Source organism: Lepidochelys olivacea (genome assembly GCF_965140295.1).
Source record: "Lepidochelys olivacea isolate rLepOli2 genome assembly, chromosome: 6".
Classification (NCBI taxonomy): domain Eukaryota; kingdom Metazoa; phylum Chordata; order Testudines; family Cheloniidae; genus Lepidochelys; species Lepidochelys olivacea.
This window is the reverse complement of record NC_140416.1, coordinates 12,737,307-12,753,542: the sequence shown is the minus strand read 5'-3', so window position 1 is coordinate 12,753,542 and position 16,236 is coordinate 12,737,307. Positions and strand designations below refer to the sequence as shown.

The 16,236-nt window shown below is 42.5% G+C and overlaps 1 protein-coding gene across 1 annotated transcript in view; it reads right to left on the bottom strand.

Moving 5' to 3' along the window:
* Window positions 1-5,218: 5,218 nt before the first annotated feature.
* The window catches only part of LOC311522743 (NACHT, LRR and PYD domains-containing protein 3-like), a 46,017-nt gene continuing 34,999 nt past the window's right edge, over window positions 5,219-16,236 (bottom strand). The window contains exons 9-10 of the mRNA XM_084632227.1: window positions 12,675-12,845; window positions 5,219-7,657 (exon numbers count right to left, since the gene is read on the bottom strand). Coding sequence (XP_084488353.1) covers window positions 7,570-7,657; window positions 12,675-12,845 — 259 coding nt within the window. The 3' untranslated portion in view covers window positions 5,219-7,569. The remainder of the gene's footprint in view (window positions 7,658-12,674; window positions 12,846-16,236) is intronic.

Here is a 16,236-nt window from a genome sequence, read left to right as displayed (position 1 = left end):
TTATTTCCAGTCTGAATTTGTCTAGCTTCAACTTCCAGCCACTCGATTGTGTTATACCTTTCTCTGCTAGGTTGAAGAGTTCATTATCAAATATTTGTTCCTTGTGTAGCTACTTATAGACTGATATCAAGTCACCCCTTAACCCTCTCTCTGTTAATCTATATAGGTTCCACTCCATGAGTTTATCATTATGAGGCCTGGTTTAATCATTCTTGTGGCTCTTCTCTGAATCCTCTCCAATTCATCAGACTCCTTGAATTGCAGACACCAGAACTGGCCATGGCATGACAGCCCCAGTCTCACCAGTGCCAAATAACAGGTAAAATAACCCTTCTATGCCTATTCCAGATTCCCCTGTTTATGCATACAAGGATTGCATTAGTCTTTTTTTTTCACATCATCACACTGGGAAGCTCAGGTTCAGCTGGATAATCCACTGTGACCCCCAAATCTCTTTCAGAGTCACTGCTTCCCAGGTAGAATCCTTCATCGTGTAAGTACGGCCTGTCTTCTTAGTTCCTAGCTGTATACATTCACATCGAATCATATGAAAACACATATTGTTTGCTTGCACCCAGATTACCAAGCAATCCAGATCGCTCTGTATCAGTGACCTGCCCTTTTCATTATTTACCACTTCCTTAATTATTGTGTCATTGTAACTGTGCCTCAGTGGGTCACAACTGAGGATGCCAAATTCAGGACAAACTGCTGAGAAATAGGGCAAACAATGCAAAACTGGTGGTTATTCTTCCATAAGATATACCAAACCAGCAACAAAAGTAAACTTCTGTCTCACCACACTGGCTAACAAGAAGTCATAAAAGCAGTTTCCTTAGGCATTGCAGTTTTTATATCACCACCAAAAACACTGGATTTAGAGGTGAGTGGTTCTTTGCAACCAGCCTTATCAAATAAAAGGTTCTTCTGATCCCAAAGGACCAGCCACACACCCAGGTCAATATATAACTTAGATCTTACCCAAAAATCACCCTGATGCCAATCTTTTAGTATCTAAAATCTAAAGGTTTATTCATAAAAAAAAAGGTGAGAGTTAAAATTGGTTAAAGGAATCAAATACATACAATAAATGAAAAGTTCTTGGTTCAGGCTTGTAGCAGTGACAGAATAAACTGCTGGCTTAAGTCAAGTCTCTGGTTGCTTCCAAATCATTGGAAGGTCCTCAGTCCCTTGGTTAGAATGCTCCCATTAGTATAGTCCATAGTCCAGCGGTTTGGGCAGGAAAGAGGCAAAATGGAGGAGTTTCCAGGGCCTTTTATCCCTTCTGCATGTGGAGGGAATCCCATTGTTCTTACTGTGAGAAAGTACAGTAACAAGATGCTGGTTGGAATCACATGTCTATGAATTTCGCCTAGTCATTCAGGAGGCCATTACCTATACTTCAGATGGAATGTTTTCAGGACAGTCCATTCAGTGTTGATGGGAATCTCCCATGGTTCATTGTCACGAAAGCTCATGATCAAATAAATTGGTTAGTCTCTAAGGTGCCACAAGTACTCCTTTTCTTTTTGCGAATACAGACTAACACGGCTGTTACTCTGAAACCTGTCAGTTAAGTGTTTCTTGATGAGCCACTTAATTTGAATAGTCCCTCCAAGATGTGCTGGCTAACTACCTTGTGGGCATTACCCCAGGAGCAAACATTTGAAATCCAGGTATAGAGCCAATACTCATAACTTCAAAAGCAAAAGTGATATATGCATACAGATAGCATAATCATAACCAGCAAATTATAAGCTTTTCATAGATATCTTACATGACACATTTTGTACAAGATTTGTCACAAATATATAACAGTGGTTGCAACAATGATCTACATGGTCATATTTTAATCAGATAACATCACAGTCATTTGCAAACTTTATTTCTGATAATTTTGTTTTTTCTTCCAGGTCATTAATACAAATGTTAAACAACAAAGGCAAAGAACCCATCTCAGTGGGACCTCTTAGAAACCCACCTTTTCTAAGATGACTTTCCCATTTACAATTACATTTTGAGACCTATCAGTCAGCTATCTCTTAATCCACTTAAAATGTGCCATGTTAATGTGCTGTCATTCTAGATTTTTAAACAAAATGTTGTGCCGTACCATGTGGTCAAATGCCTCACAGAAGCCTAAGCATATTACATCAACATTACCTTTTTCAACCAAACTTGTAATTCATCAAAAAAGATATAAAAGTTACCTTGTCAGGATCTATTTTCCATAAGACCATGCTGATTTGCATTAATTATAGTCCTCCTTTAGAATCATAGAAGATTAGGGTTGGAAGAGGCAACAGGAGGTCATCTAGTCCAATCCCCTGCTCAAATTAGAACCAAACCCAACTAAATCATCTAGTTAAATCAAGTCCTGTATCAGCTACTCCACTATCCTGCCCAGAATCGATGTCCAACTGATAGGTTTATAATTACCCACATAATCCCATTTACCCTGTTTAAATATTGGCACAACATTACCTTTCTTCCAGTCTTCTAGAACTTCCCTGGTGTTTCAAGACCTACACCATGTGCACACTGCAAACTTTGGTCAACGTAAGTTATGTTGACATAAGGCTGCAGCCATGCATACTTGGCTCTGTGTGCTGGTGCTGCGTGCACTCACCAGGAGTGTTTGTGTTGATACACCATGGGTAGGTATCCCAGTGTGCAACTCACCATCATGCAGCACACTTTTGGGGATATTTTGGCAACCCATGGTGAGGCAGAAAGGAATCACGCAGGGGTGACTGGGAGCAAGGGGTCAAGTTCCCATCATGCAACTTCAATTCCATCCATAATCTCATAATTTTCATGCCTTTTTAAAAAATCCCACAAACCCATGAGGCACTTTTCACTGTCTGCCACCTCTGACAGAAGCAGGGCACGCACACAGCTCTGCACTATTGTCATGAGCATTCCAAACAGGATGAACAATGCTCCGGTAGTTGCAGAACCAAAAGAACCACCACAGCAATGGGGGACATGACAAATTAGTGGAGGACAGAGTGCTGTGGGACGTAGCAAAAACCAATTCAAGCTTGCTGAAAGCATTCATAGAACAGCTGGAGATTGTGGAGTGCCGGTTCTGGGCCCAAGAAATGAGTACTGACTGGTGGGATTGCATCGTAATGCAGACTTGGGACAAAGAGCAGTGGCTGCAGAACTTTCCGATGTGAAAGGCCACATTGCTGGATCTGTATGTCAAGCTCACCCAGCCCTCCAGTGCAAGGACACCAGAATGAGAACTGTTCTGACGGATGAGAAGCGAGTAGTGATTGCACTGTGGAGCTTCCCATGCTAGATTTCTCCTGGTCAGTGCAAAACCATTTTGGAGCTGGAAAATGCACAGTGCGGGCTATTGTCATGCAAGTGGGCAGGACCATTAATAGTCTCCTGCTTTGCAGGATGGTGATTCTTGGTAACATGCAGAACATGTGGATGGATCTGCAGCAGTGGGGTTCCCAAACTGCCATGAGGTGACAGATGACATGCATATACCTGTTTGGCACCAGCCCGCCTTGTCACAGAGTACATCAACGAAAAGGGCAACTTTTCTAGGTTATGCAAGCGTTGGTGGATCACTGGGGATGCTTCACCAACATCCATTTTGGCTGGATAGAGAAAGTGCATGACACTTTAAGAACACGGGACTATTCAGAAAGCTGCAAGCAGGGACATGCTTTCTCAACCGGTGGATTACCACTGGCTATGTGAAATGCCAATAGTGATGCTGGGGGACCCAGCCTACCCCTTGTTCCCCTGGCTCTTGAAGCCATGCACCAGCCACCTTGACAGCACCGAGAAAAGATTCAACTACTGGCTCAGCAGATGCACAATGACAATTGAATGTGCTTTTGGTAGATTAAAGGGACGCTGGTGGTGTTTGCTCACAAGATTGGATCTCAGTGAGAAAAATATTCCAATGGTTATAGCTGCCTGTTGTGTGCTGCATAATATCTGTGAGTCAAAGGTTGCCACCAGGGTGGACATGGAAGAGCCATCTGCTGAGTTTGAACAGCCAGATGTGAAAGTAGAATGAATTATATTGAAATTATAATTCACTAAAGAAATGCTGCTTGAAGAGTTTGTTGAAATATAGTTGTCAGGAAGAGAAGCATTAAGGAGTGTGAGACAGTGGGTCCTCAGACTAATTAACTTAGAGCTCCTACTGAGCTAGAAGATTGGTAAACGTTAGTATGCAAATAAGATATGTATGTATATTTGTCAGTTTCTGCTTCCTTTTGTCTCCTATGTTAAATTGGCTTTCGCTTCTGTATAAATAAGTTAGATTGAGCTTTTGCAGGGGGCTCACATATATCTGGGTGCATTGGCAAAGCGCTTTGCTAATAAACAGAGTGGTCTGACAAATTATGTGAGTCCTGAATCTGACTTTGACACAGACAAAAGGGCTATTACAAGAGTTCAACGTGGAGCTATGCAGCTGAGGGAGGCTGTGACAGAGCACTTCAACAGTCAGTCACAGCATGTCGTATGGTGGCCTGTACTCTCCCTACCCCTGAAGTTTTGGGGCCTGTTAGGAATTGTGTGGTAAATTAAGATACCTGTGTAGGCCCAATGATTATAAGAGCACTGCACAGATGAGTTTGAGCGTGTTGCAGGTGCACCACTCGGGCTACTAACTCAAAAGACTGGGCATCATCCTCAGCTGGTGTAAAGTGGCCTAGGACCACTGACTGTCCTGGTACAATCAGGGCATAGGGTCACTTCCCGTAAACAATGAAACCAGCCCTAATCCATGACAAGGTTCAGAGAACAAGAGGGGCTGCTGCTGCCCCAGGTAATGTTCGGTATTTTGTTACTGAGTCCAGTGCCATGTCAGCAATGCTTTGTGTTATATTTGGCTAGCACTGCTTATCTTTACACTTAGAGAAAAATCACTGAGTAAAAACTTTATTGAAATTGCCAATAAAACTTGTTTTTATGTAAGACAATAGGTTTTGGATGTGGTTTACTGATGCAGTCATTGGAAAGGTGCCTTGGAGAGAGGAACTGAGCTCTGAACTCTGGCAAGCTAATATGGTACAGCTTGAACATGAGGGCACAGATGGGACTATGCTACTTCTCCCTGACAGTGCCACAGAAAGACAGGTGAGGGTCATTGTGAGCATGAGGAGAGCCAGCCACTATGAAAGATACGGCACCAGATATGGTGACAATCAATCATAATGTATTCATCTTGTTACAAGTGTAGTTAAACTTTTTTAAAATGACTTTATTAATAATACAAAATCCATAAACAAAATAGCACAGGAAAGAAAAACAATGACAGAGGAAGATGTTCCAAAATTAAACTCAGGACAGTGTAAGCTATAGAGATGATCACTATCATCTCTTCCCTTAAGATTGCAAAGCAACAGTAGCTAGCTACCCTATTAAAATAAATGAAGGTCTCTGCATTTCCGTCCAGCGTGCATAGTTCACTTTGTTAGGTAGGGACAATAATAGCAGCAGGACCATATTTCTTCATAGAGGGCCTGATCCAACTCTCATCAACTTTCCCAGTGAAAGTTGAATCAGGTGATATATAAAAAACCAGTGTCAAAATTCATTTTAAATCTTGAGGACCTCTTTGTTTTAACATTGGTTTAGTGCAACAGGGGATGAACAGAATAGCCTTCAACTAAGTAATGCATTGCTTTGCAAATGATAAAGCTTTGTGAATAAATCTGTTTCTATTGATTCAGAGTAAACTAACAGAAAACATAGAACCAAAAAAATTTGCTACACTGGGGCTGTCTACATTCAATCTCACTAAAGATTTCGGGCTAGCTCAGCACCCAACAGCTCCCTTTTAAACACCTACCCGGCCAGATTTTCAAGGTGTTTAGTTTCTAGCTCCTGTTAAGAATAACAGGAACTGCTGCAGGGAGCTGATATTTTTTTAAAATCTAGCCCTAAATCATTTAATGCTAGTAAGTGAGAAATGCCAGTAAATTAGGCCCCCAACCTGGGATTAATCTTGACTTTAACTGGAATTGCACATGATCAACTTTTCTCAGCATCAGGCTCCCTGTGAGCCCAGCCCTACTCCAACTGGCTACTTTGATCATTTGGACTGGTTTTTGTTATTCATTTATTTTTAGTAACCAGGGGTGGGATCCATGAATGGACACAGACACTGAGCACCATGGTGCCTAGAAAACTCACAGGAACAACACTGTGATCCACAAAGCCTGAGTTAGGCACCTAGACTCCCTATACAATGAATGGGGGGAGAAAGGTGCCTTAGATTGCATTCGACAAAACCAGCGTTGCCAGGGGGGAAGCCACTTCCACTAGCCAATGGGAGATGCTGAAAAAAGGGGTGTGAGCTAAGACTTGCCTCTCTCTCGGAAATAGGCACTTAGGTGTCTCCCTGTAGTCTGGACTTCTCTGCTTGTGATCTGTGAACTGGGAGAAGCTAGGTGTTTGGCCACTGTCACATGCGGAGGCTGAAACAAAACCAGGAGGAGGCATGCCTCTCCCCAAAGCCATTAACCTAGAGGATAGGATACTCACCCGCATGTGGGGGACCTCCAGTTCAAGTCCCCCTTCTACCTGACAGGCAGAAGGCATTTGAAAAGGGATCATCCCTTTCTCAGGTGAGTACCCCTAACCAGTAGGCATAGAAATATTCTAACTCTTTCTCTGGGCTCGCTTAATATTTAATTATTTACTTAACATGGAACAACTTCAACATGAAAGACTGAGGAAACCCCTTCTGAGATTGTCCCATAGTCCAATGGCTAGAACGCTCCCCTGAAATGTGGAAGATCCTTGTTTAAATACCTTCTCCCCCTCACTGGAGGCCACCCCCATCCCAGGTGGGTATCCTAACCACTGGGCTAAAAGTTATCAGGGAAGTCATCGTCGTCCTCCACAGCAGACTGAGCCGCTCATACACTGATCCAGTGGCATGCTACGTACTCTTCGGGGGATTGGAGCAGCCAGTATATCTCTCAGTACCTTGGGGCAGTAATAGTGCAGGAAGGCATAGTCGACCACACTTTGTCCAAATCAATGCTTAACTAATGTGAAGATTTACCACACGGTGGTAATCATGGCTGTGCCCACTCCCACCATTGCTACCAGTGACAGAGAGGCACTGCTTTGAGCATCACGTTACAGAAGTATCATGTAACATCTTAGTGTAGATGCAGCTGCACAGTCTGCCAAGACCGGAATTTCTATTTTAAAAATAAGGCAAAAAAAGAAATGTATGGGGAAAAAAACCATACAAATACAGGGACTAGGATACTGCCCGCAGGTTGTGTGTGTTGGAGTGAGCAAGCCAGCAGAAGTTGTGAACATGACCTGAGAGGAATCAAAGAGATAGGGCTTCTTGGGCACAGGTCCCTACATAGCAGACTTGGGGGTTTCCTAGCAAGGAACTGCCTGCTGTTTTTCTCCTAGCATGATCAGGCAAACAAAATTCTGCCTTTTTTTTTTTAAACAAACATGACTGCAGCATACTTGCCATATTGTCAATTGCTCCACCCAGTAGAAACAATCATTAACACCCTGAAGGTAAGTTAGCTGTTGCCCTTCTTGGGGGGCACAACATTATAGCTGTATGACCAGATGAGGGTTCATTGTTTCCACAGCGCTCAGCTCTCTCCTCATTTCTTCACTCATATTGCTACACCGCAACCTATGGGATGAAAAAAGTATTGATTTTATCAGATACAAAAGGAGTGATCCAGCTCCCAATTCAAATGCTCCCTGAGTCCACAGTCTCTTTGAAGGGCAACATACCACGCATACTTTCATTCAGTAAGAAAGGCAATGCGTATTCAGCAACTATGCAAGTGAGGGCATTTAGTCATTGCACAAATTCTGCAAAAATCTCTGCACCTTCCTCCTTAAAAAGTATGTAATACCCCTTCATCTGGTTCCTGAGCCTGCACGTGCAGCACATCAGATGGCTCTATATTCTCCTAGCCCCAGCAACTTCTGCAACCCTTCACCTGACTATTTCAAGTCACCTCTCTTATACATTTCTACATCAGCATCATGGTTCCCACTGACCTTCTACAGTCTGAAGAAGGTCCTGAAAATATTAGAATGGAGCAGGAAGAGGTTAATGGGGGCATGCGGCGGAAGGTTGGCTCTCAAAGGCTGGCTGAGGAGTCAGCTACAGCACTGAACTCCCAAGGGTTCCCCCTTTTCCTGCCTCACGTGCTCCTTGCTCTCCCATTCCCAAAGCCCTGTGGAGTTTAAAGAGTTTTACAGCATATTCGGCTTCCAATGCATGTTAAGAATTTTTAAAAGTGTTTAAAACTTAACAATTTCCTTAATCTGGAGTTAAGGTTGAAAGAAAAGATACGTTTTTACCTTTTAGTTACTTCTGAGAACTTTGCTAACAAAATAACTAAAAACCCAGGAAATTCAGTTATGATTAAATTTAAAAGAAAGCAAAGCGTTTTTAAGTGTGGAGATGCACAGATAAGCCTATCCATATAACACAACTCTGCCCCCATCAACAAAGTTCTGAGAACAAAGACTCAGAAACGGACTTATTCAGCTGAGAAATAGGCCAAACTCAAGAAAGTGTTTCCCCAAAGTAATTGTAGCCCTCCCAGGACTTCATCACACACACACCCCTCAGTCTTTATTGAGCATAGAGTAAGACTAACAAAGATGGGCCATGCCAGTGAAGTTCCTTCTATATGGGTAAGGGAAACTTTATTTTCCTGAGGTCATAAGACCCTCCACAGAGGGTCCCCAGCAAAGTTCAACTAAACTTCCCCTACAAGAGTGTTCTGTTCATGGCATGCAAACAGAAGTTAAATAAAAACAAAATTCTCTTTCTGGAGCATTGGGCAACATAACATTTCTTAAAATCCAGAACCCTAACGCAGAAGAACCAACAGAGAGAGAGAGAGAGAAAAGCCAGGCTGCTCCCTAAGGCAGAGAGGCACAACTCACCCCACCATGCTCTAGGCTGGCTCTTTACAGATCAGCTGCTCAAGGCCCAGATCACATGCTTCCGTACAGAGCCCCTCTAGGCTGCAAGCTGGACAAGTAAACCCTTTACAACCTTAGCGATAGCTTGCAATGTTACCACAGTTTTCACTACCCCACATCATTTCCTAAATAACAAACACAATAAAAAAAAATCACAAGTTTACCTTTATGGGAGGTCTGTGATTTCCCTTCAGCTGTTGGTGCTAATCAGGAAGAGCAAGTTTGGCTCACCCCCAGCAGGAGCACCTTTTGCTGTCCCCCTCTCCTAACATTGTCTGGTACCAACTCCTCTCTCCTCCTCTGGCTAACAACACCTGTAATATTTTTTTCTAACTTCAGAGGCTGTAACTGTGCTGGGCTTCTGTCTGATAATCGTTGGTCAATGTGCCTCTACATTATCTCTCCTTTTACCTCTCACTGCTCCCAGTATTTGCTTTTCCACACCTTTTCCCCCACCTCATCCCGGCCCTATAATTTTGTACCAACATTGTCTGCCCTAGGCAGACAAACCTGGGAGGTTAATGCTGTGGGTTTTTCCCTGTTTGCGGTCTTTCATGGAGTGCTCTCAATGAGTCTGGTCTAGTACATAACTGACATCTTAAAAACAATTCCACTGGGAGTTTTCTGAGTGGTAGACTGGGGGGTTGACCTATATGAGAACAGGATATCCTTGCCACTTGGGCTTTGCAAATTTCCTACCATTTTTGGGTAATCCTTATTTCAGTGACTGCACAAAACACTCTGCCAATCCATTTGAAGCTGGGTGACAGGTAGCTGACCTAGCACATTTCACAGAATTTTGCCATAGAAATGTCCTCAGAAATAAATTGTGAACCATTATCTGAAATAAACTCCACAAGTAGGTGGCAAACATATTGCAAACCACTTTCAGGTGTTTTTCCAGAAGAGGTTGTTGTCATGTGCACTACCTCTGGCTAGCAAGAATAAGGATCATTTGCTTGTTTTTTTTTTTTCCTGAAAAGTCAATATATACCCATTGGCAAGGCTTTAGAGCTCCCTTCCATGGATGACATGGTGCCTTTTATGGCATGTTTGGATGGCTATTACAGGAGTCACACTGGCCACACTTAATCAGATGTCAAGATTTTCCATTGTTGAACACAGACTGCTGCTGCCATGTTTGCTGTATTGCCAACATTCTTTACCAAGCAGTATATTATTTGGATTCCATTTTTCATCTCCAATTTATACGGTCACCTTAAAAACTAGGAGCGTAAACAAATCACACTGCACAAGAGGACAAGAAACAATCCACAAACTAGAACAGCAGCTCAGAAGATATGCGCAGGGCCCACGATCTGGTGATGTGGCAAGAGTGGGGTTATTCAGTTGAGCAATGCACTTCCTTCACTTGCAGGGACTGCCCCCACGGTCTCAAGGCTCTAAAAGAAATGGCAGGTAAAGAAAGCTAAGGACTCCAGGCAGGAGAATTACTAGCCTATAGTTTCTTCTGTATAAAAGCACATCACGGGGATACAGTACGGTGATGGCCCATTGAAACCTTCATGCAGAATAGATGGCTGGATTTTCCCCTCTGTCTGTGAAGTTAAAGCTTTATAAAGATGTTCATAGCAAATGACTAGTACTATTAAATTCCACTGAAAAAAGCCAAGAGTAAGCAAATAACTCGTCAAAATAAAAAACTTATGGACTCTGAGGGACAACTCCATTCAGAACACACCACACAACACCACACCAGAGCAGAGACAGCAGCAGCCTGCAAAGGAGGCATGCGGTGACAGCCTGAACCTAGGTCTTTAGGTTTTGGTTCGCCTGCTAAGTTTGTCCAAAACCTAAAGACCTAGGTTCAGGCTGTCACCCCATGACTCCTTTGCAGGCTGCTGCTGTCTCTGCTCTGGTGTGGTGTGTTCTGAACAGAGTTGTCCTTCAAAATCCATAAGTTTTTTATTTTGATGAGTTATTTGCTTACTCTTGGCTTTTTTCAGTGGAATTTAATAGTACTAGTCATTTGCTATGAACATCTTTATAAAGCTTTAACTTCAAAGACAGAGGGGAAAATCCAGCCCTCTATCCTGCATGAAGGTTTCAATGGGCCGTCACCGTACTGTATTCCCGTGATGTGCTTTTATACAGAAGAAACTATAGGCTAGTAATTCTTCTGCCTGGAGTCCTTAGCTTTCTTTACCTGCCGTTTCTTTTAGAGCCTTGAGACCGTGGGGGCAGTCCCTGCAAGTGAAGGAAGTGCATTGCTCAACTGAATAACCCCACTCTTGCCACATCACCAGATCGTGGGCCCTGCGCATGTCTTCTTAAAAACTAGGGAAATTCACAGATTTTAAAAAAAAAAATCTGTGTGTGCTGTTAGTTGAGGTTGCTCTGTTCTGCTTTAACAACGTTTTTCTCCAGTGCTGAAAAGCTAGGAAATAAAAACAAAATAAAACACTTTTGTTTCTCTAACAACATCAGTATAAAAATGTATTAATTCTTACCTATTGCTATCCTCCTTCCACTACACACAAGGCTTCATAAACTATTATACAGCTTTAACTCTGACATATGTACAAGAGGAACACACATTACAAGTTGTTCTCTTTTCCTCAAAGAAGTCTCAAAAGAAAACCATATCTTAAAAAAAGATTATGTACTTTGAACATGTCTATTAAAACGCTAACAAGGAACATTGAATGACTGTCCATTCAGTAACACTATCTATCCTGTGCAGTTAATGAGGCAAGGAGCCTGTAGAAAATAAAAAGAATTTGTGATCACATAATTAAAGGTTTTATCACGATGCCTACACACCAGGAGGCTGAATTAACATTGTAAAAGCAACTTCAATTCTGGCATTTCCTAAACTTTAAGAGCTTAACTTTTCAGCTTTAATATTCCATTTTTGCCTCGTGGGGTGTTTTTTAATGTATCAATAATTGTACTAGCCCAAAGTCTCCACAGAATTTATCTCCCTTTATCTGAGTCCATCTTTCATCATTTTTTTCATAACGTCCTCTTGTATTTGTAGATTTAGAACACATAGCTGAGTGTCATGCTGGATTTACAGGGAACTAAGCTAGTTGTCTGAAATTTTGTGAACAAAGGAACATTACAACAATTTATAACTGCCTGGCATGTATGCTGAACCAAGCTCTTCATGTTCCTGATGTCTGTCTTAACTACACTTGCCAGTGCTGCTAACACCTGTGAGGGCTGCTGCCTAGAGAGAGGGGCAGGCTTGCACTAAAGAATGAAGAAACTGGGCTACCTGACAGACAATCCTGACCTATTTGTCCCTGCTTTCTCTCTTTCTTTGAGTCTTTCTTTTTCCCTTCCAACTTTGTCCCAGAATTAATTATCTTCATGGTGGTAAATGAGAGGAATGAAGGAAGAGGGTTATTTTAAATGATGACAGGATCCCAGACTTGCGTTCTGCATCTACCTTTCTGAGGAAAATATAAATGGAGCAGATTTTGATGTTAGAACCTCATGTTCCAGTATATGACATCTAGTATATATAACATCTAGTATATGATCACACTTTTGGTCTGTCTAAAGATGGCCGATCAACACAGCCCCGTCTCTCTCTTCTCTTCCCCATGCAGGTTAGTGGTGCTGATCGAGGGTTGGTACTGCATCCATTGTAATACTGCAATCCTAGTAGCAAAAGTGAGAATCAGGATTGTATTATTTTAAAAGACACTAAAAGGAAGCCGATTGTTACTTACCTTATTTTCCTGAGCTTGCAATTTTGGTCTTTCAGTTTTTCACACAGCAGCTTCAAACCTGAATATCCCAGGTTGTTCTCCCCGAGGTCCAGCTCTGTCAGGATCTGATTTGTACTGAGAACAGTGGAGAGATCGCTGCAACAATCAGCTGTAAGATTGCACCAAGAAAATCTACAAGAGGCAAAAATATTGAGAGAGAAGTTACTCCTTATTTCTTTCTCCCACTGACATCAATAGGTGTCTAGACAGATTCTTATTCCTGGATGTAGAGATAAGTCACAGGGCTCCAGCAGGAAGCCATGTGACAGTAAGCAATAAAAGTCCTCTCAGTGGATTCCTTGCCACATGCACCTGTTAAGTCATTTTCCATGTATTCCACAAGTGAAATTCTGTGAATGAGGTGTTGACTGTAGGTCATGACAAAAGGGCTGGGGAATCAACCTGCAGAAGGATGTGGCTGGAAAACTGGCTTAAACCTCTCTCATTGCTGCACAGAACTCTTGTTCCCTTCTGGCTAAGCAGATGGAGTCACAGCTTCTGTATCAGCTCTCTTTCTCCAGAAATGTTCCTCATTGCTAAAACTGTGAGCCTTATGTTGCAGGAGTCAACATCCCTCACACCCAGAGACAAGCTACCTGATGACTATGCACCTCACTCTTTATCTCCTGGTTTTCAAAGGTGCATTTGACATTTTGGAAAGGTACAAAACACGAGCAGTGACACTTAACACTACACTACCGAAGTTTTGTGGCAGTGAATAATTGTTGAAAATCAGCACTCCTTGTTTTAATGAGAGAAACAAATTTCAACACTACTTTAGCTTACATCTTGTTTCCTCTGGGTATGTTACATCCAGTTACCTCTATGTAAAGACTCTAGATTAGTGTTAGTGAGACTTGACACAATGCCTACTGAAATGAATTGTATCAAAGCAAATCTAAGTATAAAGAAGCCCAACTGAGTGCAGCAATGATGCACGTGCTTTGGTTGTTCTACTGCAATATTCTTTGTTTTCTTTTGGGATCCACAATATCTTTGTTATCTTTCCACACTTGGAGAAAACGTTATTACGTCCAAATGAAAAAAGCAGGGAAGTGCTAGTAAAGTGCATCGGTCCTTTTCAGCATCTCTCTCAAAGTGCATATTTTGATTCCTGATCATGTGTTGCTAATTTCCTTTATTTCAATTTAATTAATAACTGAAAAAGGCACCTGTCCAAGGCTTGATATGCCTTAACAAACCAGCAACAGCAGCAGTCAAGTAATCATTTCAACAGGAACTCGTCCACTTATAAAAACTCCTTTCCACCCCTTTATCATTCTGGGAAGCGTATCTTCAGCCCTCTGCAAAAACCCTACAGATGTTTTTTGAAGCATACCCAGAAAGTCACCCAATTCAAGCTATTTCCAACCAAGCAGGGGCAGCAAGTCCCAGAGCCCACCGGAGAATGGCCTGCCAGCCACCCCCGCCCCACACATCCTTTTATAAAGGGGGATCCAGCTGAGGTGCCTCTGCTGAGCATGGCTGTGGCAGTCTGGCCTGGGGACAGAGGTGATCCCTCAGGCAGACCAGTCCTAGGCCTTGTAGGGCTTTACAGGTCATAATCCATACTCTGAAATTCCACCTGGAGACCAAAGAGCAGCCAGTGGACATCCCGGAGCCCTGGTGTCATGTGCTCCCAATCGAGATACCCTGTTCTACACCAGCTTTAGACTCTCAATGGGTTAAGGTGTAACCCTACAGAGCATATTGTAATAGTCTGATTTTGAAAGAATAGAAGTATGGATAGCAATGGCAAGGCCTACATCCAAAAGGAAGGGTTGTAACCTGCTAGCCAGACACAGATGATAGAAAGCTTACTGAGTCACTGCTGTAACATGATCATCAAACAGCAGCTGGGGTCTAGAACTATCCCTAAGTTACAAACCCTAGAAACTAACAGCAGACGTTCTCCTCCAAATCAAAGGAATTGATATTATCTCAAATGCGTCCTCCATCTTCTTCCCCCAACCTACCATCATCACCTCAGTCTTGTCTGGGTTAAGCTTCTGCCAGCTTGCTCCCATTCATGCCACAATCTAGTCTAGACTCTGGCTGAAGCACTGAACTGTATCATCTGAGTTAGATGGAAGAAAGACTTGTAGCTGGATGTCATCAGAATATTGAAAACACCAAACCCCATGCCTCTTCACTAGACTCTCCTCACTGCCCCACTGACACACTGAACAAGATGGGTGACAGAATGGCCCCACATGGCACCCCACACCTAAGAGCTCTTCAGGAAACTGTAAGGATCAGGCCCTTTTCCTGCAGCATATTATAAGGCCTGTAGCCATACTGTAAGTCCTAAAAGCCTACGGCCTTTGTCTGCAGCCAGATTGAAAGAGCCGCAGCTATTAGCTGAGTAGCAGAAAGTCACATCCTCTCATTCTATCCAAATTACATTAAAATAGTGTAATATCAGGCTGTTAAGAAAAAGAGACCCAGTCCTAATGGCACCCACTATCACCAGATAAAGAAACAGATCTTAAGATGGTTAAAGAAAAACTTGATTTGATGCATTCTGTCTGACAAGAAAGCACTTATCAATAGTGGGGGCTGTGAAATCCCCATTTTTTTATTGTTTTGTCATTATGGTCCCCACTTCCCTATTGTTTGTCTATATGGTCTGTGTCTGGTTCTTTAATTGTTTCTGTCTGCTGTATAATTAATTTTTCTAGATGTAAATCAATGAAGGTGGTGGGATATAATTGGTTAGAGAATTATGTTACAATATATCAGAATTGGTTAGTAAAATTTTAGTAAAGTAATTTGTTAAGGTATCGCTAAGCAGGACTCAAGTTTCACTATATAAACTGGGGTCCAAGAAGGAGACCAGCAGAGGGGAAAAGAAGGAAAAGAAGAATAAGAAGAAGGAAAGACCTGGAAGAAGAACTCACCCCCAAAATACAGCCTAAGACCAGAGCTGCTAAGAATCCTCTGCACAACCGTGACGTGCAGCAACCAGAACCCAGATGAGACTGACCTTGCCTGGCCAACAGGGAAAGTTCACCTGCCTGATCAGGATTGGTGAGCATAGCATTGTGTGCTTAGCGTGTGTATTCGGCTTGCTTGGTAATTGTTAATAAATAGAGTAAGGATATTACTGTGTAAGGCTCCTTCACTGGTAAAAGGTCCTGCAAACCCGCAGGAAGTTACACCCTGAGGCCTAGGAATTGGGTACGGGTGGGTATTCAAATTAACAGGGTTATGCCTGAACCCTAAAAACAGGTAAAAGTGGGTGCCCCTACAGTGTGTGAAGGGCAGAAAATTTGTGCGGGTAACAGAAGAGGAGCAATAGACCACAACTACTTGTTGAGATCTGAGAGAAAAGAATGAAACCAGTGAAGAGAAAGAATAGTAAATATGGCAGGCGACTAGCTTGGCTTAACAGTGAAATCCTTGCTGATCTTAAACACAAAAAAGAAGATTACAAGAAGTGGAAGACTGGACAAATGACCAGGGAGGAGTATAAAAATACTGCTCAGGCATGCAGGAGTGAAATCAGGAAGGCCAAATCACA